General features: G+C 53.0%; 1 protein-coding gene across 1 annotated transcript in view; it reads right to left on the bottom strand.

The window, feature by feature from the left end:
• The window catches only part of LOC105616273 (maestro heat-like repeat-containing protein family member 2A), a 57,745-nt gene extending 39,239 nt beyond the window's left edge, over positions 1–18,506 (bottom strand). Inside the window, exons 1-11 of the mRNA XM_027967386.3 lie at positions 18,425–18,506; positions 18,018–18,199; positions 12,558–12,689; positions 12,189–12,351; positions 9,254–9,352; positions 8,497–8,648; positions 7,860–8,003; positions 6,487–6,579; positions 5,783–5,861; positions 5,532–5,645; positions 892–968 (exon numbers count right to left, since the gene is read on the bottom strand). Coding sequence (XP_027823187.2) covers positions 892–968; positions 5,532–5,645; positions 5,783–5,861; positions 6,487–6,579; positions 7,860–8,003; positions 8,497–8,648; positions 9,254–9,352; positions 12,189–12,351; positions 12,558–12,689; positions 18,018–18,199; positions 18,425–18,506 — 1,317 coding nt within the window. The remainder of the gene's footprint in view (positions 1–891; positions 969–5,531; positions 5,646–5,782; positions 5,862–6,486; positions 6,580–7,859; positions 8,004–8,496; positions 8,649–9,253; positions 9,353–12,188; positions 12,352–12,557; positions 12,690–18,017; positions 18,200–18,424) is intronic.
• Between the last annotated feature and the right edge of the window lie 2,294 nt (positions 18,507–20,800).

Here is a 20,800-nt window from a genome sequence, read left to right as displayed (position 1 = left end):
GTGCTGTGGTCTGGAAGGGGTCTCCGGGGCTACCTAGCTGCTGCCCACTCTGTCCACCACCTCATCCAGGTAACTCTGCCTGCCTTATCCAGGGGACCCTGCTCAGCAGCAGGCCTACCCAGGAGCCTCATCTAAGCCCTTCAGAGACATGAGCACAGTGCTTTCTCTGTAGAGTTGCTCCCTCCTCAGGAAGCCCTAGCGAGAACCACCTGATTCTTCTCCCGGGCTCCCCAGAGCTCATACATGGGGATGACACAGAACAAGCCTATTCCCTCTACCCCTGACATCCTCCAGGTATTAAAGACAGCTCTGCCTCAGGCTCAAGGCCGAGTGCCCCTGTTCTCTCCCTGGTTTGTGCAAACCCTCACCGTCCTGAACTGCACCCCCAGGACATGAGGGGTCAGCCGCGGGGGCTGTGTCCAGAAGCCAAGCTATTGTCCAGGGGGCCGAGGCTGGAGTGGCCAAGACGGTGGGTTTTTTTAACCTTTATTTGCAGAGTTGCTTTTCTCAAATGTGGTAATGACCTTACAAAACACCTAGCTAGCCAAGCAGCTTGGGCTGACGCTTGGTGTGTTTGGCCCCTCCTCTGTTCAGGGTGGTGTCGGAGACCCTTTACAGGAAAAACTCCAGATTCTTGGTGACAGGGAGGGTCTTGGGGGAGGGGCCACAGCTTCAAGGAGCTTTATTCTTCTCTAGCCCCACTCAGGACTGGCTGGGAAGGTAGGTTTTCCATCAAAGGGCCTTCCTTGAGAAGGCAGCCCCACCTCCATGCACAGAGGGGAGGGGTGGGCAAGCAGGCTGCAGCTGATGAAGAAGGCGCTCTGACTTCCCTCCACTTGCCCTGCAGAGGCCCAGCACACACCCCCTTTCTAGGTCTCTCCACCCTGTTACCTTGGACCGGGTGTCGGAGAGAGTGTTCTTGACCACCCGGATGGCCAGGTAGATGGTCCTGAGGTTCATTTTGGGCTCTGAAAGAGGGAAACCCACCTGGAGGTCCACTGGCCTCAGGGCTGGGCTCTGAGGAGATGCCCAGAAGTGGTGAGGCCTCGCCTGCCCCCTTCCACGGGAGACAGGGGTTCGGGGACTCATCCATGCCATGCCTCCTGAGAACCTCTGTCTCCCCCCACAAGCTCCAGGCTGCTGCCCTCAGAAGCTGCCCAGTGCTCTCAGTGCCCGCCCACCCAGCCCAGGGGTCGTCGTCTTCATGCCTCACTCCCTTGGCCTTTGCATCGCATGGTTTTCTTTGGAAACTAGTGGACTCTCCTTGAGGGCAGGGTCTCCTCCTAAGAGCTCGGTGGTTCCCTCAGTGGGACACACAGGGCCAGACACACAGCGGACACATGGAGACCGCGGCGCCCAGCTGCAGAGGCTGGGGCTCCAGGGCCAGGCTGCTGCGCTCAGGCTCTGGCTCCACCACAGCCCGGCTGTGTGACCTCGGGGACTTACTCAGCCCCTCTGAGCCTCAGCTTCCTCCCCTGTAAAAGGTGGACACTAAGAGCACGTCCTCACTAAATCTCTGAGCAGTGACACAAGTTAAAACACACAGGGGCTGGTGTGCAAGAGTGCTGTGTGTGTGCTGGAGAGAGGGCTGATGGGGAAGATTAGGGAGGTGAGAAAGAGCCTGGAGAAGGCTCTCGAGAGGTTGGCTTGGACAGAACCACAGTCAGGCACTCAGGGTGTTGGTACACTCAAGTCTAGGTGTTACTAGACGTCACTGCAGGAGGAGGAATAAGAGGAAAGGAGGTCGGGGTGGAAGATGGCAGGAATTCAGGCACCAAGGGACGATGCCACACTTAAGAGTTTCTCATCTCTAAAATGGAAACCTTTTTTTCTGATTATAAAATTAGTCTGTGTTCACTGAGAAATTAAAAGACAAGCAGTCTTCACAGTTCAGGTGTATCCTTCTAAACTCATTTATGCATAAATGAGCACCTAGATTTCTTTCACATAACCGAGGTCATGGAGGTGGAGATGATGGAATTCCAGTTGAGCTATTTCAAATCCTAAAAGATGATGCTGTAAAAAGTGCTGCACTCAATATGTCAGCAAATTTGGAGAACTCAGCAGTGGCCACAGGACTGGAAAAAGGTCAGTTTTCATTCCAATCCCAAAGAAAAGCAATGCCAAAGAATGCTCAAACTACCACACAACTGCACTCATCTCACATGCTAGTAAAGTAATGCTCAAAATTCTCCAGGCCAGGCTTCAGAAATACATGAACAGTGAACTTCCAGATGTTCAAGCTGGTTTTAGAAAAGGCAGAGGAACCAGATATCAAATTGCCAACATGTGATGGGTCATTAAAAAAACAAGAGAGTTCCAGAAAAACATCTATTTCTGCTTTATTGACTATGCCAAAGCCTTTGACTGTGTGGAACACAATAAACTGTGGACAATTCTGGAAGAGATGGGAGTACCAGACCACCTGACCTGCCTCTTGAGAAACCTGTATGCAGGTCAGGAAGCAATAGTTATAATTCGACATGGAACAACAGACTGGTTCCAAATAGGAAAAGGAGTACGTTAAGGCTGTATATTGTCACCCTGCTTATTTAACTTATATGCAGAGTATATCATGAGAAACACTGGGCTGGAAGAAGCACAAGCTGGGATCAAGATTGCCAGGAGAAATATCAATAACCTCAGATATGCAGATGATACCACCCTTATGGCAGAAAGTGAAGAGGAACTAAAATGCCTCTTGATGAAAGTGAAAGAGGAGAGTGAAAAAGTTGGCTTAAAGCTCAACATTTAGAAAAAAAGATCATGACATCTGGTCCCAAAACTTCATGGCAAATAGATGGGGAAACAGTGGTTGACTTTATTTTTGGGGGCTCCAAAATCACTGCAGATGGTGACTGCAGCCATGAAACTAAAAGACGCTTACTCCTTGGAAGGGAAGTTATGACCAACCTAGATAGCATATTAAAAAGCAGAGACATTACTTTGTCAATAAATGTCCGTCTAGTCAAGGCTATGGTTTTCCAGTAGTCATGTGTGGATGTGAGAGTTGGACTATAAAGGAAGCTGGGCGCCGAAGAATTGATGCTTTTGATGTTTCCCCAACTGCGGTGTTGGAGAAGACTCTTGAGAGCCCCTTGGACTGCAAGGAGATCCAACCAGTCCATTCTAAAGGAGATCAGTCCTGGGTGTTCATTGGAAGGACTGATGTTGAAGCTGAAATTCCAATACTTTGGCCACCTGATTTGAAGAGATGACTCACCTGAAAAGACCCTGATGCTGGGAAAGATTGAGGGCAGGAGGAGAAGAGGATGACAGAGGATGAGATGGTTGGATGGCATCACCAACTCAATGGACATGAGTTTGGCTAACCTCCGGGAGTTGGTAATGGACAGAGGCCTGGCGTGCTGCAGTTCATGGGGTCACAAAGAGTTGGACATGACTGAGAGACTGAACGGAACTGAAACGAACGGAGGTCATGATATATATAACTGTCCCGCGCTGTACTGCTATACTTAATATACAAAGAGCGGCTTTTCCATGAAAAAGATGGTATAATATTCCACATGTGGCTATGCGTGCCTGTATGTGAAGTTGCGTCAGTCATTTCCAACTCTCTGTGACCCAGCGGACTGTAGCCCTCCAGGCTTATCTGTCCATGGGGATTCTCCAGGCAAGAATAGTGGAGTGGGTTGCCATGTCCTCGTCCAGGGAACCTTCCCAACCCAGGGACTGGACTTGCGTCTCTTATGTCTCCTGCATTAGCAGGCAGGCTCTTTACCACTAGTGCCACCTAGGAAGCCCATATAAGGCTATGAAGTGAAGTGAAGTGAAGTGAAGTGACTCAGTCGTGCCCGACTCTTTGCGACCCCGTGGACTGTAGCCTGGCAGGCTCCTCTGTCCATGGGATTTTCCAGGCAAGAATACTGGAGTGGGTTGCCATTTCCTTCTCCATATAAGGTTATACTATTATTAATTCCACAAATTTCTTGTAGAAAAACATGTAGATTGCTTTTGATGTTTTGCTTCTATGCACAGTGTTATAAGGAACATCTTTATCCAATTGCCTTTGGGCAATTAATTCCTTCAGACAGCTGATAAAATGTTAGATTTTGAGCCCAAGTTTTGGGCCTTATCCAAGTGAGCATCCAGAATGGTTTATCAGTTTACACCCTTGACAAGGAAGTATCGGCGGGTTGTTTCTTGTATTCTAGACCAGGGACTAGCAAAGTGCAGCCCTAAGTCTAATTCCAGCCCAAAGTCTGTGTTTGTAGATACAGCTTTATTGGAACACAACTGTGCTCTGAAGTTATAACTGCTTCTGCTCTACAATGGCAAATTTGCATAACTGTCACAGACTGTGAGGTCTGCAAAGCTGAAAATATTTTTGCTATCTGCCCTTCTGCAGAAAAATGGGTAGGCCAACTCTAGTCATTATCATCTCTGCCCATCAGATAGGTAAAAAGGAGTCTCACTGTGGCACTCCAGTATTTGGGCCTGGAGAATTCCATGGACTGTATAGTTAGTTCGTGGGGTCACAGTCAGACGTGACTGAACAACTTTCACTTTCACTGTTGCTTACATTTTCATTTCTGTAAGAGATGGGTTGACTGTCAGGAGAAGGTCTTTCACATACAGTTGCTCAGTTTGTGTACTGCACAAGGATATGCAGCTGAAGGGCTGAACTGAAGCCAGCCATGCACTTCTCAGGGCTTTCAAGGTTGCGCTAGTGGAAAAGAACTCGCCTGCCAATGCAGAAGACCTGAGAGATGTGAGTTTGATCCCTGGGTCAGGAAGATTCCCTGGAGGAGGAAATGGCAACCCACTCCAGTATTCTTGCCTGGAGAATCCCATGGACAGAGGAGCCTGGTGGGCAAACAATGGGACATGACTGAAGCAACTGAGCACAGCCCCTGTGGTTCTCAAATCATGCAAAAACAAATGCTGCCAGTAGAGGGCACCTTGTTCCAATTCAAGCGGATGCTCTGAGCCGGTGCTCTTGGGAACCGTGATTTCCTATGGATACCAAGGCCAGGTTTAGGGTTTGGGCTTAGGGATTCGGAAGCAGGGTTTCAGACTTAAGTTTTGGCACTGGGTCAATGGGGCTTTAGGGCTACATCTATACTGTGGATCTAGGCTTTATATTTAGCCTTTCATTTGGCTTTGGGAGTTATACTAGGATTTGGGCAAATGGTTCGAAATTCAGGCTCAGGTAGAAGCTGGGATTCAGGGTTGAAGAAGAGGGGCGAGGGTGTGCAGGGTGGGACCCAAGGCCGGTGTAGGTTCAAGGATAAGAAACACGAAGCTACGGAGAGCCCTGACTCCGTGACCCACCCAGCAGGGTCTATAAGAGAGGAAATGGTCCAGGGACTTCCCTGGAAGTCCAGTGCTTAAGATTCTGTGCTTCCAACGTAGGGGGCAAGGGTTCGATCTCCGGTCAGGGCACTAAGATCCCACATGCCGCCGCAGGGTGCGGCCAAAAATTTAAGGGAGAAAAAAAAAAAGGCCAGATATGAGTGAAACCTGCCACCCTAGCTCCCGCCCGGTCTTCTTGCGGGGTGAGTGCTCACCATCTGCGCTCACCACTGCCCTGATCAGGGCCAGGGTCCCCACGCGGACGGCCTCCTTGCTCATCTCCATCTGGCTGAGGAAGAACTTCATCAGCTCCTTGGGGTAGGAGCGGGCTGCAGGAGGTGGGGAGAAGGACGTCTTTAGTCGTGCCCTGAGTCAAGAGTAGCAGAGCGACAAGGCAGCCCCGGGGCCCGACGTTCAGAGGGGGCCGGCACTCCCGAGGGCTCCCGGGGGCCCCGGGGCGCCTCACCAAGGGCTATGAAGCAGTGCACGATCTCCGTCAGGTTCTGGCTGCTGTACTGCTGCTGGGCGGGGGCCCTGGAGCACACCTGGGGCGTGGGAGGCAGGGGGTGGAGAGGTCAGCTCCACAGAGGGGCACACAAGCAGGAGCTCCACCAGTGCCTCGCCCGCGGCAGGAGGCCTGTGGCATCGGGACGGGGGCCCCACCGCCACCCTGCCACCTGGAGCCCTGGTCCACACACCACCCGCCCCCAGCCCGCCTCCCCTGACCCGCCCCCAGCCCGCCTCCCTGACCCGCCCCCAGCCCGCCTCCCTGACCCGCCCCCAGAGCCCCTCCCCTGACCCGCCCCCAGCCCGCCTCCCCTGACTCGCCCCCAGCCCGCCTCCCCTGACCCGCCCTCAGCCCGCCTCCTCTGACCCACCTCCCCTGACCCGCCCCCACCCCGCCTCCCTGACCCGCCTCCCTGACCCGCCCTCAGCCCGCCTCCTCTGACCCGCCCCCAGCCCGCCTCCCTGGCCCGCCCCCAGCCCGCCTCCCTGACCCGCCCTCAGCCCGCCTCCTCTGACCCGCCTCCCCTGACCCGCCCCCACCCCGCCTCCCTGACCCGCCCCCAGAGCCCCTCCCCTGACCCGCCCCCAGCCCGCCTCCCTGACCCGCCCCGGAGAAGGCCCCGCCCAGGAGAAGGCCCCGCCCCGCGCGGCCCTGGCGCTCACCTGGACGTGCAGCTCCGTGAAGATGGTGTGCAGCTGCATCTGCGGGACGGGGCTGTTGGTGATGACAGACATCTCCAGGATCTGCCTCAAGACCTGCCGCGGGAAACGGTGGCAGATGACCTTCGACCGACTCAGGTCACACGCCAGACCTTTGCTCCTTGACGTGCTCCCTGCTCTGGAGGTATCAGTATCCCCTGGGAGTTGGGCAGAGAGGCCACCTCTCGAGCTCCGCCCAGACCCCTGAGTCCGACTCTGTTTCCAGCCGCCTCTGAGGATTGCCGTGGACACTACAGCTCGGCAGGGCTGCACTAGGGCCACTGAGCGTGGCGTTCAAGGCCTTCTTCCCCTCTCTCTTTTAGTCACCGGGAGGTGCATTCCAACTTTTAGACAGAAGATCCGCACGTGGCTCCCCAAATCTGGCAAGTTCATTTCTGTTCCCAGCTTTCACGAGGCGAAGGGTCTCGTCTCGTCTGTAAATGAGTGACCCCCTTCACAGTATACACCAGCCCAGGTCACAACTCAGCTCAGAATCTTGCAAAAACTCCATCTCACACACGTTCAAGGCTGGTAACAGGTGTTGAATGGTGCTCCCAGAATCCATGTCCACCCAGAACCTCAAAATGTGACCTCACTTGGAAATAGGGTCTTTGCAGACGTAATTAGTTACGGCTCTCAAGATGAGATCACCCTGACAACACCTTAGATCCAAGCACCGCTGTCCTTACGAGAAGAGAAGACACAGAGAGAGAGACTCAGAGACGGCCATGTGATGACGGAGGACACTGGAGTGACGCAGTGCCTGGGCCACCAGAAGCTGGAAGGGCAAGATTCTCCCCCAGAGCCTGCAGAAGGAGCACAGCCTGCCAACACCTTGACTTCAGAGTGCCGGCCTCCAGGACCATGATGGAACACATTTCTGTTGTTTTAAGCTACCTGCCTCCTGATTCTTTGTTACAACAGCCTTAGGAAACCGATATGAAAGTTGTGGCCTCACTGTGGGCCCCAGAACCCTTTGAGGTATCATCGTTTCTGCCTGGCTTCCCTGGTGGCTCAGAGAGTAAAGAATCTGCCTGCAACATGAGAGACCTGGCTTCGATTTCTGGGCCGGGAAGATCCCCTTGAGAAGGAACAGGCAACCGCTCTAGTATTCTTGCCTGGGAAATCCCGCAGACAGAGAATCCTGGTGGGATACAGTCCATGGGGTTGCGAAGAGTCAGACATGACTGAGTGACTAACATACGTGGAACAGCAGCATCTATCTCTTGGCAATCGGGCAAGTGCCAGGTCCCGTGGCTCCATCTCCCACCCAGACAACACCCCACAGGACACTCAGGAGCCCGAAATACCCTGAGCCCCCAGCCCAGGCCCCTCACCTGTGTGATGAAGAGCGCCTCCAGGCTGCCCTGGTACTCTGCCAGCAGCAGGGGGATGTAGTCGTACACCTGCTCCCGCAGGTCATCATTGGGCAGGAGGAGGCTCAGCATGGGCTTCAGGGACTTGATGACCCCCAGCTTCACCTAGCACAGGAGCCGGGTCTCTAGACCCCCTTGGCCAGGACCCCCTGTGGCATCGGCCCCAGCCTTGGAATCAAGGACAGGTGACAGAGGGGACCTTGGAGTAGGGTCCAGGCCTCCCCCCGGCCCCACAGGTGCGAGGCCTGTCCCCCGAGTCCTGATCCGTCACTCAGGGGACCTTGGGCAGGTACTCAACCTCTCTGTGTCTCCGTTTCCTCATTTGTGAAACAGTCCTGTGGCCCAGAGTTGGCGTGGAAGTGGCTCCCACAAGTGAACCGCTCGGAGAGGGCCCGGCACACGTGTAACAGGGACCCTGGTCCAGCAACTCCAGGGGCCTTTATCAAGACATCTCTCCAGGGCCCCTGTGGCTCTGCCATTAATCAGGTCTCCACCTCCTGGGACCCCATGGTGTCTCAGCTCCGCCAGCTGCACAGGCTGGAGAGCGATGCCCTGAGGACCATGGGCTCCCACCCCCACCCAGCAGGGCCTGTCTCACCTCCGGGTTGTTGTTCCGCAGCCACACCGTCACGAAGTAGCGATACATGGGGAACAGCTTCACCGCAAACTGGTCCTCAGTCATCACGGGGTACACGCTGTCCTCCAGGTGCCTCAGGTAAAACTGCACTGTCTCGCAGAAGGTCTCCATAGCTGCCGCGGGGGATGTGCAGTGAGCCCCAGGGGGCAGGATGCAGAACAAAGCCTTCCAGGGTTGCCTCCTCAGGAGGAGCCCTCACAATTCCCTAACCAGCAGGTTACTGAGATGGCCAAAGATGCTGCTAGAAAAATCTCCTGTGTTCCTCTCTGTCTGCCTTTCCAACCCCCCTCCCAGCTCCCTAAGTTTTGTCCTGCATGAAGCCCCTCCCTGTCTGAGGGTGAAAGACTCCCCAAGAGGGGTGGAACACACAGGTGTGACTGGGCCCCCAGCCTTGAGGTTCATGTGGCAAGGTCAAGGGTGAGACCTGGAAGAAGACTTTTTCACTCAGATCCTGGGGACTCCAAAGCAAAGAGTGGCAAACACGTTTTGTCTTACTTTTCTCAGGTATTGGGGATTTGGGCTCACAAAAACATGGCATAATTAAAACCTGGGGCCAGGTGATACATATAAATGGCCCACGTCAAGCCCAAGCTGGGACCGTTGGCCTGGTCTCCTTCTCCTGTGATTCCCACTGCCCTTTCGTCTCTACCTGTCTACCCACCGCCTCCCTTCTGCACCCTGATCGGGCCAGACCTGCAGGCCCAGGTGGGACACTTACCACCACAGATCACCTGGCGCATCTTGGCTTCATTGGCAAGCCTCAGCATGGTGAACATGGTGGCCAGGGTGATGCCCATGTATGGCATGAACTCAAACACTGCAGGGTGTGGGAAGAGGTCTCAGGGAGTCGGAGGAGGAGGGTCAGCAGAGAGGACAACACCACCGCCCACACCTCCAGTGCCCAGAACAGGGCCAGGGTACCCCTTTGCATGGGCTGGGCCACAGGAGCGGGTAGGAGGCAGGGGAGGTAAGAAGTGTGAGCTGGGAGCAGGTGAAGGGGAGGGGAGATGGGAGGTGGGGCAGGGGGGAGGAGGAGAGGGGAGAACGGGGAGGGGAGACCTCACTGCCCCCCCAACCCTCTCCCCGTCTCCTCTCCAGTCTCCCCGTCTTCCCTCCCCTCTCCCCTCCCCTCCCCACCCCTCCCTGGAGTCTGCCTCCCTCCCCCGCCCCTGTCTCCCCTTCCCTCTCCCCTCCCCTCCCCTCTCCCTGTCAACCCTGCCCTCCCTCCAGAGAAAGGGAAACTGGGAAAGTGGAGGAGAAGAGAGGGGAGGAGAGATGGGGGGGTGGGAGAGGGGAGGCATAAGGGAGAGGGGAGAGGGAAGGGGAGGGGAGACGGGGGAAGGGGAGACGGAGGAGGGGAGGGGAGATGGCGGAGGGGAAGGTAGACCTCCCCCAGTCTCCATCCCTCTCCCCATCTCCCCCCTCCTCTCCCCCTTCTCCCCTTCCCCCTCCCCCAACCCCTTCCCTTTCCCTGTCTCCCTCTCCTCTCCCTTCCATCTCCCAGGACAGGGAAGGAGACGAGGGGAGGGGGGAAGGGAAGGAAGAGGAGGGGGGAAAGGGAAGGGGAGAGGGGGGAAGAGGAGGAGGAGGGGGAGAGGGAGGGGGAATTGGGGGAGGGTGGATGGGGGAGGGGAGACGGAGGCTGAGGAGGGGAGACGAGGGGAGACAAGGGGAGACAGGGAGAGGGGAGGGGGATGAGAGGACGGGGTGGGGAGAGCGGAGGGAAGGGAGGGGAGGGGCAATGGGGGGAGGGGAGGGGCGGAGGAAAAGAAGGAAGAGCCCTGCCCTTCCTGGGGCCTCAGGGAACAGAGACAAGGCAGGGGGTGGGCCTCCCAAGCCGCCACTCTGTTGTCTCATAAACAGTTTTCATTTCAATCCCAAAGAAAGGCAATGCCAAAGAATGCTCAAACTACCACACAATTGCGCTCATCTCACACGCTAGTAAAGAAATGCTCAAAATTCTCCAAGCCAGGCTTCAGCAATACGTGAACCGTGAAATTCCAGATGTTCAAGCTGGTTTTAGAAAAGGCAGAGGAACCAGAGATCAAATTGCCAACATCCGCTGGATTATCGAAAAAGCAAGAGAGTTCCAGGAAAACATCTATCTCTGCTTTATTGACTATGCCAAAGCCTTTGACTGTGTGGATCACAATAAACTGTGGACAATTCTGGAAAAGATGGGAATACCGGACCACCTGACCTGCCTCTTGAGAAACTTATATGCAGGTCAGGAAGCAACAGTTAGAAATGGACATGAAACAACAGACTGGTTCCGATTAGGACAAGGAGTACGTCAAGGCTGTATATTGTCACCCTGCTTATTTAATTTATATGCAGAGTACATCATGAGAAACGCTGGGCTGGAAGAATCACAAGCTGGAATCAAGATTGCCAGGAGAAATATCAATAACCTCAGATATGCAGATGAAACCACTCTTATAGCAGAAAGTGAAGAGGAACTAAAGAGCCTCTTGATGAAAGTGAAAGAGGAGAGTGAAAAAGTTGGCTTAAAGCTCACATTCAGAAAACAAAGATCATGGCATCTGGTCCCATCACTTCATGGGAAATAGATGGGAAACAGTGGAAACAGTGTCAGACTTTACGTTTTGGGGCTCCAAAATCACTGCAGATGATGATTGCAGCCATGAAATTAAAAGATGCTTACTCCTTGGAAGGAAAGTTATGACCAACCTAGACAGCACATTAAAAAGCAGAGACATTACTTTTCCAACAAAGATCCATCTAGTCCAGTGGTCACGTATGGATGTGAGAGTTGGACTGTGAAGAAAGCTGAGTGCCGAAGAATGGATGCTTTCTAACTGTGGTGTTGGAGAAGACTCTTGAGAGTCCCTTGGACTGCAAGGAGATCCAACCAGTTCATTCTAAAGGAGATCAGCCCTGGGTGTTCTTTGGAAGGACTGATGCTGAAGCTGAAACTCCAATACTTTGGCCACCTCGTGTGAAGAGTTGACTCATTGGAAAAGACTCTGATGCTGGGAGGGATTGGGGGCAGGAGGAGAAGGGGACAACCGAGTATGAGATGGCTGGATGGCATCACCGACTTGATGGACTTGAGTTTGGGTGAACTCCAGGAGTTGGTGATGGACAGGGAGGCCTGGCGTGCTGTGATTCATGGGGTCGCAAAGAGTTGGACACGACTGAGTGACTGAACTGAACTGAACTAAACTGAAACATTCTAAAGTGACGACCCAGAGACTGAGTGCGATGGCGGTTAGGAGGAGGACAGCCGCATGCCCTCTCCCATTGTGACACTCCGTTTTCTCGTGAACTGGCTCCCAGTGCCTCACTCACCCACGGCCCACTGCCCACTGCGAGGCCTGCGCAGAGCAGACGCTCAGCATGTGTGCACGGACTGAAAGGGAAGAAGGGAGGGAGCGAATGGGGCCAGAGGTGGGGCGAGGAAAGAGAGGTGGGCGAGAAAAGGGCCGGCAGGAGAAAAGACACAGGATGGGAGGCACAGGGAGGGGATCTCAGCAGCTGAGAGGGACAGAGAGACACCAGAAGTGAAACAGAGGAACGCCAGAGGAAGGCACGAAGAGGGAGAAATGGGAGGGGGAGGAGCAGGAACCAGGGCAGAGGCACAGGGGTGGCCAGATGGGCAGACGCTGGGGCCCCGTCCTCACGAGCCCTACCATTGCCATTGGCCAGCTTGGCCAGGGTGACGATGACAAACTCTTCCGTGAGGTTGAGGGGTTTGAGATGGTGCTGCAGCTCGTACATGACCAAGCTGAAGTGGTTTCGGGACAGGGCCACCAGGGTGTCGCTGGCCACCTCTGCCCTCATGTAGCCCTCCATCTGCAGGGCACGGGAGGACACGTGGCCTCACCAGCAGTTCCTGCCCCTCACCTGCTCCAGCCCTGCTGGGGTCCCTTGGGCCCCCTCAGCCTACTGTTGTTCCCATGAGATAACCGGACAAGGGCCTCGGGCCTCCCAGGCCTCGCCCACCAGAGCCCAGCCCCCTGGGGCGGCGGCCAGGCGGGTTGGGCCAGGACATCCGCTACCTCCAGCATGTCCCTCATCTCCTTGGAGGCGATGGCGACCAGCCTCTGGACGCAGCGCTCCTCCAGCTCTCCCTCCTGCTGGATGATCTCCTGGAGGATGTTGTAGATGTTGACTTTGCGCTGAGTGGAAATCTGGGGAACAAGTGTGGCGGGTGGGGAGGTCCGGGACCAGGCAGTGGGGCCTGGGAGCCCACAGATCCACCATGGTCTCCCTCCTGCTGGCCCTCCCCCCAATACCTAGGAGGTTGTGATTTATAATAAGACTTGTGTTTGGTCTTCACCCAAGCACAGAAGCCTGAAATCCTTGGAATTTCCTAAGTAATGAGAGTGACAAAGATGTCTTTTTTTATTGTATTAATGAGATGATTTTTTGTCCACACCTAAGGATGGGGAGGGTTTCCCTCGTGGTTCAACTGGTAAAGAATCCGCCTGCCATGTGGGAGACCTGGGCTCGATCCTTGGACTGGGAGGATCCCCTGGAGAAGTGAATGGCTACCCACTTCGGTATTCTGGCCTGGAGAATTCCGTGGACTGTAGTCCGTGGGGTTGCAAAGAGGGGGACAAGACTGAGTGACTTTCCCTTTCACTTGAAGGATGGGGAATGGTTGGCAGGAGAACCCATCATCCGATTAGAGGACTAACACTTTCAGTCCTAACCACTCGGACCCCCAGGGAGGGGAGTGGGGCTGGAAGTTGAATCAATCGCCAATGGCTAGTAATTTAATCAACCATGCCTAGATAGTGAAGCCTCCATAAAACTCCAAAGGGACAGGGTTCAGAGAGCTTTAGATTGGTGAACACATGAAGATTTAGAGGGGATGGGAGGCCCAGAGAGGACATAGAAACTTCATGCCCTTTCCCATACCCTTGCCCTATGCATCTCTTCCATCTGTCTGGTCCTGAGTTATAAGAAACTGGTAAGTAAAAGTTTTCTCTGGATTTTGTGAGCCCCTCTAGCAAATTCATTAAACTTGAGGAGGGGGTCATGGGAACCTCCGGTCTATAGCCAATTGGCCAAACTTACCACTGGCATCTGAAGCTCAGGCCTGGCTGGGGTCATCTTATGGGTGCACGTGTGATGTGAGTCACTTCAGTTGTGTCCACTTTTTGTGACCCTGTGGACTATATAGCCCGCCAGGCTCCTCTGTCCATGGGATTCTCCAAGCAAAAATCCTGGAGTGGGTCGCCGTGCCCTCCTCCAGGGGATCCTCCCAACCCAGGGATTGAACCCCCGTCTCTTATGGTCTCCTGCCTTGGTGGGCAGGATCTTTACCACTGATGCCACCTTAATGGGACTGAGCCCTTAACCCATGGAATCTGACATTATCTCCAGGAAGACAGTGTCAGAACTGAGTTAAATTGTAGGACCCCCACCCCCAGCTGGTGTCAGCAGATTGGCTTGAGGTGGGGAATCCATGCATTGGAATTGGATGCCATGTGATTAACACTCGAGCTGGTTGATGAACCCACAATCCTCAAACGGCCCCAAGCCTGCCTCCAACTCCAGCCTGTCTCACACCCCCCTCCCCTCCCCCATCAGACTCATCCAACCGGCCCTGCCCCCATGGCCTGGATCTGTCCTCGCTACTCAGCAAGACAGGGGTCAAACGGTCAGCATACAGGGTCCTCCCCAGACTTGGCACTGACCCTCTTGCAAAGTTCAAGACAACATGCTCTATTTTGCTTCCTACATAGCTCTGGTCACCACTTTAAATGACCCGAATGTGGATGGGATTGGACAAATAGGTTTTGCAACCTGACCACTCCTGGAGAGGCAGATTTGACAATGACTTTCATTCAATCAGGGATGGTACATCACCAAGAAAGAAAGAAGGTGGACTCCTCTCTCCATGGAGCCTCATTGGCAAAGCCCTCTGGGAAGATGGCCCCTCCCTCAGCTGGTAAAGTGGTCACTTCTCAACAGTCAGGACCGTAGCAAATTTAGGGACCTCATGAGGAGAGGAAGTCACCGAAATGTATACTTTTATCCAGTAGAGAGTCTTGGTACAGAAAGTAATGCTGTTTTTCAGTCGCTCAGTCATGTCCGATTCTTTTGTGACCCCATGGACTTCAGCCTGCCAGGCTCCTCTGTCCAGGGAATTCCACAGGCAAGAATACTGGAGTGGGTTGCCATTTCCTTCTCCAGGGGATCATCCCGATCCAGGGATCAAACCTGGGTCTCCTGCATTGCAGGCAGAGTCTTTACAGTCTGAGCCACCAGGGAAGCCTACAAGCCTCTAATACAGGAAGTAATAGAAGCTTATAGCTCAGCTGGTAAAGAATCCACCTGCAATGTAGGTAGACCCCATTTCGATTCCTGGGTGGGGGAGATCCCCCTTGGAGAAGGGAATGGCTGCCCACTCCAGTATTCTGGCCTGGCGAATTCCATGGACAGAGGAGCCTGGCAGGCTACAGTCCATGAGGTCACAAGGAGTTGGACGTGACTGAGCAACTTTCACTTACACTTTTCAGAGGCTTAAAAACTCCGGTGAGAGCCTCCTCATAAGAACTCCTGGACAGAAGGGAACTGTGTGGCCTTTACTGCGCAGTATTGATGGTCCTAGTTTTCTCAACCTCTTGTTTTTTTTAATTGTCCCCTAAACCTCCTTAAGCATGTTTTTCCCTAGTCACTCCCCACCATGAAAATGTAATACTACAAAGATATTATATATTTGATTATTCATATCAGTGCTTTGTACATCAAAAACTAAAATTTCCTTCACACACACCACATCCCACCCCACTGTGCAAGAATCAATATTACTTGTGTGGAACAGTCTCACCCTGTTGAAAATTCATGCTCTTAGTTTTCACAGCAAACTCAAGGAAACCTCGATGCACAGCTAACGCTACGGCTGCAGATATGTAAGCAGCCAAGTAAATTATAAATCCAGTCTTATCTGTGATCAAAATTAATCTTGGAGAATATTTATGGTCACAAGAGAAAAATTGTCCAACATTTTGAAAGTGTCATAAAACAGGCACCGAGTGGCCTCCTAGCAACAGGCTTAGGGATGTCCGGCCGCCTCTGAAGGATGATCTGGGCTATGGGAGTGTGTGTCTTTGATTGACTGTGAGGGTCTAGGCTATATCTCCACAGGGATAGAAGCTTAGTTTCAGGAAAGTGAATATTAAAATGATTCCTGTCTGTGACAAGGCAATGAAATTTTGACTGGTAAAGAATATAGATCTCTAGAAGTAAAATTCTCATTTTAACAGATTTTAACATCTTATTAGCTTCCCAGCTGGTGCTAGTGGTAAAGAATCCACCTTCCAATGCAGGAGACCCAGGAGATGTGAGTTCAATCCCTGGGTCAAAAAGATCCCCTGGAAGAGGGCATGGCAACCCACTCTGGTTTTCTTGCCTGGAGAATCCCATGGACAGAGGAGCCTGGTGGGCTACAGTCCATGGGGTCACAAAGAGTTGGACACGAGTGAGCGCCTGAGCACACAGGCAACATCTTACTGCTTCCTTCAATAATGAATAACTGAAAATTTTGACACAGATCACATTTTACAATGTGCCTGTTGTTTATCACCTGTTTATTGCCACTGGTCATTTATCAGGCCTGGGTATTGGTCACGTTTTTTTTAATTTTCTAAATTTCCCTATGCTTTGATTTCTTGGGGTCTTGTGGACCCGAAAGACTGCCCGGGGGTTAGTCAGTTCCCGGAGACAGCAAACAACTCCTCCACCAGCAAGCTTGTTAAACCAGTCCAGAGCCCACACCCAAGCACGTCCTCCCTCAGCCCCTCATGCTCTGGGCCACTATGCCGCTGCCGTTTAGTCGTGCAGCCGTGTATGGCTCTTTGCAATCCCATGGACTGAAGTCTACCAGGCTCCTCTGCCCATCGGATTCTCCAGGCAAAAATACGAGGGCACGTGGCCCTTTCCTCCTCCAGGGGATCTTCTCCACGCAGGAACTGAACTCGTGTCTCCTGCATTGGCAGGCGGATTCTTGACCGCTGAGCCACCTGGGAAGCCCTGGACCACTGTACACCTGCTCTAATCACCCTGGGGCCAGGGACCAGACCATTCAGGGAGTCCCAGCACCCCGGAGCTGACTAGCTAATCTAGAGCTTCTCCCCTAGAGAAGCCACACCTGCACACATTTCCCCCTTGGTCCCTCTGCCTCCTGCCCAAGCTGGTGCTTTCCTGTGGGACTGCATGGCATGGCATGCCTCTGTCTCTGTGCGTAACAGACTAGTTTTTCAGGGCGATCCTCTCCTGAGCTGTTGGGCTCACTATGAAAGTGAAAGTGAAAGTCGCTCAGTCCTGTCTGACTCTTTGTGACCCTGCCAGTCTCCTCTGTCCATGGAATTCTCCAGGCCAGGATACTGGAGTGGGTAGCTGTTCCCTTCTCCAGGGGATCTTTGATCCAGGAATTGAACCGGGGTCTCCTATGCCTGAGTAATAATAAAACCTAGATTTTAAAATCTGTTTTGCAAACCTCTTTCCAGTGCTCCTGAACCCTGGCATGCCTTCCTGACGGCTGCCACGTGTCTTTCTGTAAAACAAGCTTGCTATGGAGAACTCCTAGGGACTTCCCTGGCTGTCCAGTGATTAAGACTCTGAGTTTCCGATGGAAGGATCCAGGTTCAATCCTTGGCTGGGGAACTAAGCTCCCACGTGCTGCTCAGAGTGGCAAAAAAAAAAAAAAAAAAAAAGAGGAGGAGGCAGGAACTCCTAAAAGGAATTCCCTGGTGGCCTAGTGGCCTCACTACAGAGGCCCAGGTTCAGTCCCTGGTCAGGGAAACTTCCTGCACGACAGTGACATGATGCGGCTGAAATACACACACACACACACACACACACACACAAACACAAGAACTCCTATAAGGAACAAATCCTTTGCTACCCATCCTCAAAAGCTCAAGGATAGTCTAAAATCGAGTAACTCTCTAAGTGTGCTCTGCAGACCAGTAGACACATCACTTGAGAACTCGCTAAAAATGCTGAGTCTTGGGTTCCACCCCATACGTCCACTGAATCAGAAGCTCTCACGATGGGCCCCAGAAATCTGAGTTGTACCAAGCACTCAGAGGATGCTGATGCTCTGATGCTAATGCTCCTGTTGTACAAGGCCCAGCGTGATCTTGGCCACATTCTCCATTACTCCTGTCAACACCCTCTGCCCCACGAAACAACCTCTCCACTGGCAAACACCCGTGTGCCCTGCGTCTGCCACGTCTCTGCTCCCCCACACCTACCTGCTTCACTGCTACTCAATATCTTTGTTACTTGGCTCACCTGCTCTAAGACGACGAATCCCAAACGCACCGAATCAGAATACAGAGGAGCTTTGAAAAATTGTGCGCACCCCACAGCCCAGCTGGTCCTCAGGGGCCCCAGCACCTAGCCCCGCTCTGACAACAGTCAGTAAATGTGTGCTGAGCCATGGATGGACGTGTAAGCAGGTGACCAAGCTCAGAGAAGCGCCTAGGGGGAGGAGGCCCTACCTCTGGCACCTGCAGGCAGCGGATAAGAGCATTCATCACCACGGAAGGCTCGGTGGTGGCCTTCTCCGTGATGATCACCGAGGCCAGCCTCTTCCTCATGTCAAAACCTGCCCCTGCAGCGTCCGTTTTGGTTGACTCGCTCTCCATGATGTTGAGGAGGTTCGTGACTTGCTGGAAGGTACCTGAGACAAAGGTGGTTGACGTGATGGCAAGAGGACTGTTACAGGGGGTGCCCCTGGTGCCCCAGTCTCCCTGACACCACCCAGCCTTAGCTCCATCTGGGACATGGGTGGGACCTTTCTGCCCACTGTCCCGATGGGAAAACTGAGACCTTGGTTGGGGCTTACCCTCAAGGAGTTAGTAGAGAAAACGAGGCAGGAATGCAGGGAGGGGGTTGGTTTTCTTACCACTGTCATCTGGTTCCAGAGGCCCCAGGTCCTCTGTTTCCTCTGATGGGTCCTCATGTGACTCTGTTGCTGCTTCTGCCATCTCTTCTTCAAGTTCTTTCGAGGTAAGATTGATAATACTTGGCATGTATTCTAGGATGACCCCCCAGTGAGTCCCACCCTGCATAACCCCCTGCCCTAGAGTGTGGGAGGAACCTGTAACTTGGTTAGACCCATATTCTAGTGATGGCTCAGTGGGTAAAGAATCTGCCAGCAAGTCAAGAGATGCAGGAGACTTGTGTTCGATCCCCGGTTCAGGAAGATCCCCTGGAAGGGGAAATGGCAACCCACTCCAGTGTTCTTGCCTGAAAAATCCTAGGGACAAGGGAGCCTAGCGGGCTACAGTTCAAAGGGTTGCAAAGAGTCAGACATGATTGAACATATGCGTGCGTGCGTGCACACACACTTACACACACGCTAACCAATAGTACATGGCAAAGGTGAGGGGAACCTCCTGTGATGGTCTCACTCCCATGATTACATTATGTCTCACACAACTCCATCTTAGCAGACTGGAAATTCTCGTGCTGTCTTTGAAAAGTAAACAGCAGTGATATAAACTGCCTGCGTCACAAGGAACCAAGGGCCTCAGTCCTACAACCGAAAGGAACTGGATTCTGGCAACAACCACATGAGCCTGGAAGGACTGGGCTTCAGAAAGGTTGTAGCCCAGGTGACATCTTGAGTGCAGCCTGTGAGACCCCAGGCAAAGACCCTGCTGAGCCATGGACTCCCGACTAGAGACACTGTGAGATAATAGACGGTGTCATTTGAAGCCATTACATTTAGGTGGTTAGTCATGCAGTGACGGGCCACCACCCCTGCTTAGGAAGGGCCTTTGCTCCCTCTCTTCTGGACACAAAAAAACGAATGATTAGTGAGGAATCCCCCTGAGGTGCCCTCATTGCACCTCTCAAGGGGCTCCCTCCACACCAGCAGCTTCTGAATTGCTGACAAACACCAACACAGATGTCAACACGGAGGATGAAGACCTCCCTGATCCTTTTTCTTCCTGTCCCAAGTTTCTCAAACTCTGTCCCAGCGTCTTTCACTATCCTGTGCTCCCTTCCTCTTGGGAGTCCTTTAAGGAGTAAGCCTGGGACCTGTATACTGACCTTTTCTCTGAGTTCTTTCCTGGACAGAACAAAAATACACCACAAGAAAAGGCTCTGTTCTCTGCCCAATACACATCAACAGTAGTGTGGATGACGGCAGGATGGGCTGACAAAGGAGGAGCCCTTCGGGGTCCTCAGTCGTGACTCAATGGGGAGCAGGTCCCCTGGCAGGGTGGGGGGTGGGTTTCACTGGACTCATCACCGTTGGGTCCCAGACCCTTGGAACTCTCAGATCCAACTGCCTCTCTGAGCTCTGTGAACCCACTCTTGGAGGAGTGCCCAGGTCCCGATGATTAAAAACTCACATTACTTTGTCACTCAACGTTTCTGTCACCCGCATGAGTGGTGAGGTATGGTGGTCTTTTTGGGGAAAGGAAAATTGGCGGGGGTGGGGATTCACAGCCAAGACCCCTGAGGATATAGGCATAGGAGCCCAGGGTGGGGAGGTGTGGTCTGGGCAGTTGGAGGAAATGGGTGGACAGAGGGGTCCTGAGAAGAAGAGTCCTCTTCCCCAAGGACTGGACAGCTTGCAGGATGGGACAGGGTGGTCCCACTGATAGAATAAGTAGAATATAAAGAATTCCAAAGACAAGCGAAAGGACCCTGTTTCCCTGAACCAAAAGTCAGGCTCGAAGAATGTCCTTGTCATTTTTAGCAGAGAGAGAGCCCTGATCAGCAGTTTGAGCAATAAAATAATGAATTTCTATGCATTACAGATCAAACCAGTCAATCCTAAAGGAAATCAACCCTGAATCTTCATTGGAAGGACTGATGCTGAAGCTGAAGCTCCAATACTTTGGCCACCTAATGTAAAGAGCTGACTCACTGGAAAAGACCCTGATGCTGAGAATGATTGAAGGCAAAAGGAGAAGGGGACGACAGAGGATGAGATGGTTGGATGGTATCACCAACTCAATGGACATGAGGTTGGGTAAACTCCAGGAGTTGGTGATGGACAGGGAGGCTTGACATGCTGCAGTCCATGGGGTCGCAAAGAGTTGGACACGACTGAGTGACTGAACTGGATTGTTGTCGCTGAAAATACCCTTCTATCCACGTGCATCTTTTTCTCCACTTGTTCTTTAATTTTGTCCACACCTTTGTTGCGTTACACATAGAAGTTTCAAATATATGGGTTTCCATTTGGAGCTGGGGTCATACTAGCTAGGATTTTTCCTGACCTCAGCCTGCTTTAATCCTTCCCTAGGTGGCTTTGGGAACA

This window comes from Ovis aries, chromosome 1 (genome assembly GCF_016772045.2).
Source record: "Ovis aries strain OAR_USU_Benz2616 breed Rambouillet chromosome 1, ARS-UI_Ramb_v3.0, whole genome shotgun sequence".
Taxonomy (NCBI): Eukaryota; Metazoa; Chordata; class Mammalia; order Artiodactyla; family Bovidae; genus Ovis; species Ovis aries.
This window is presented reverse-complemented; position numbering and strand designations above follow the sequence as displayed.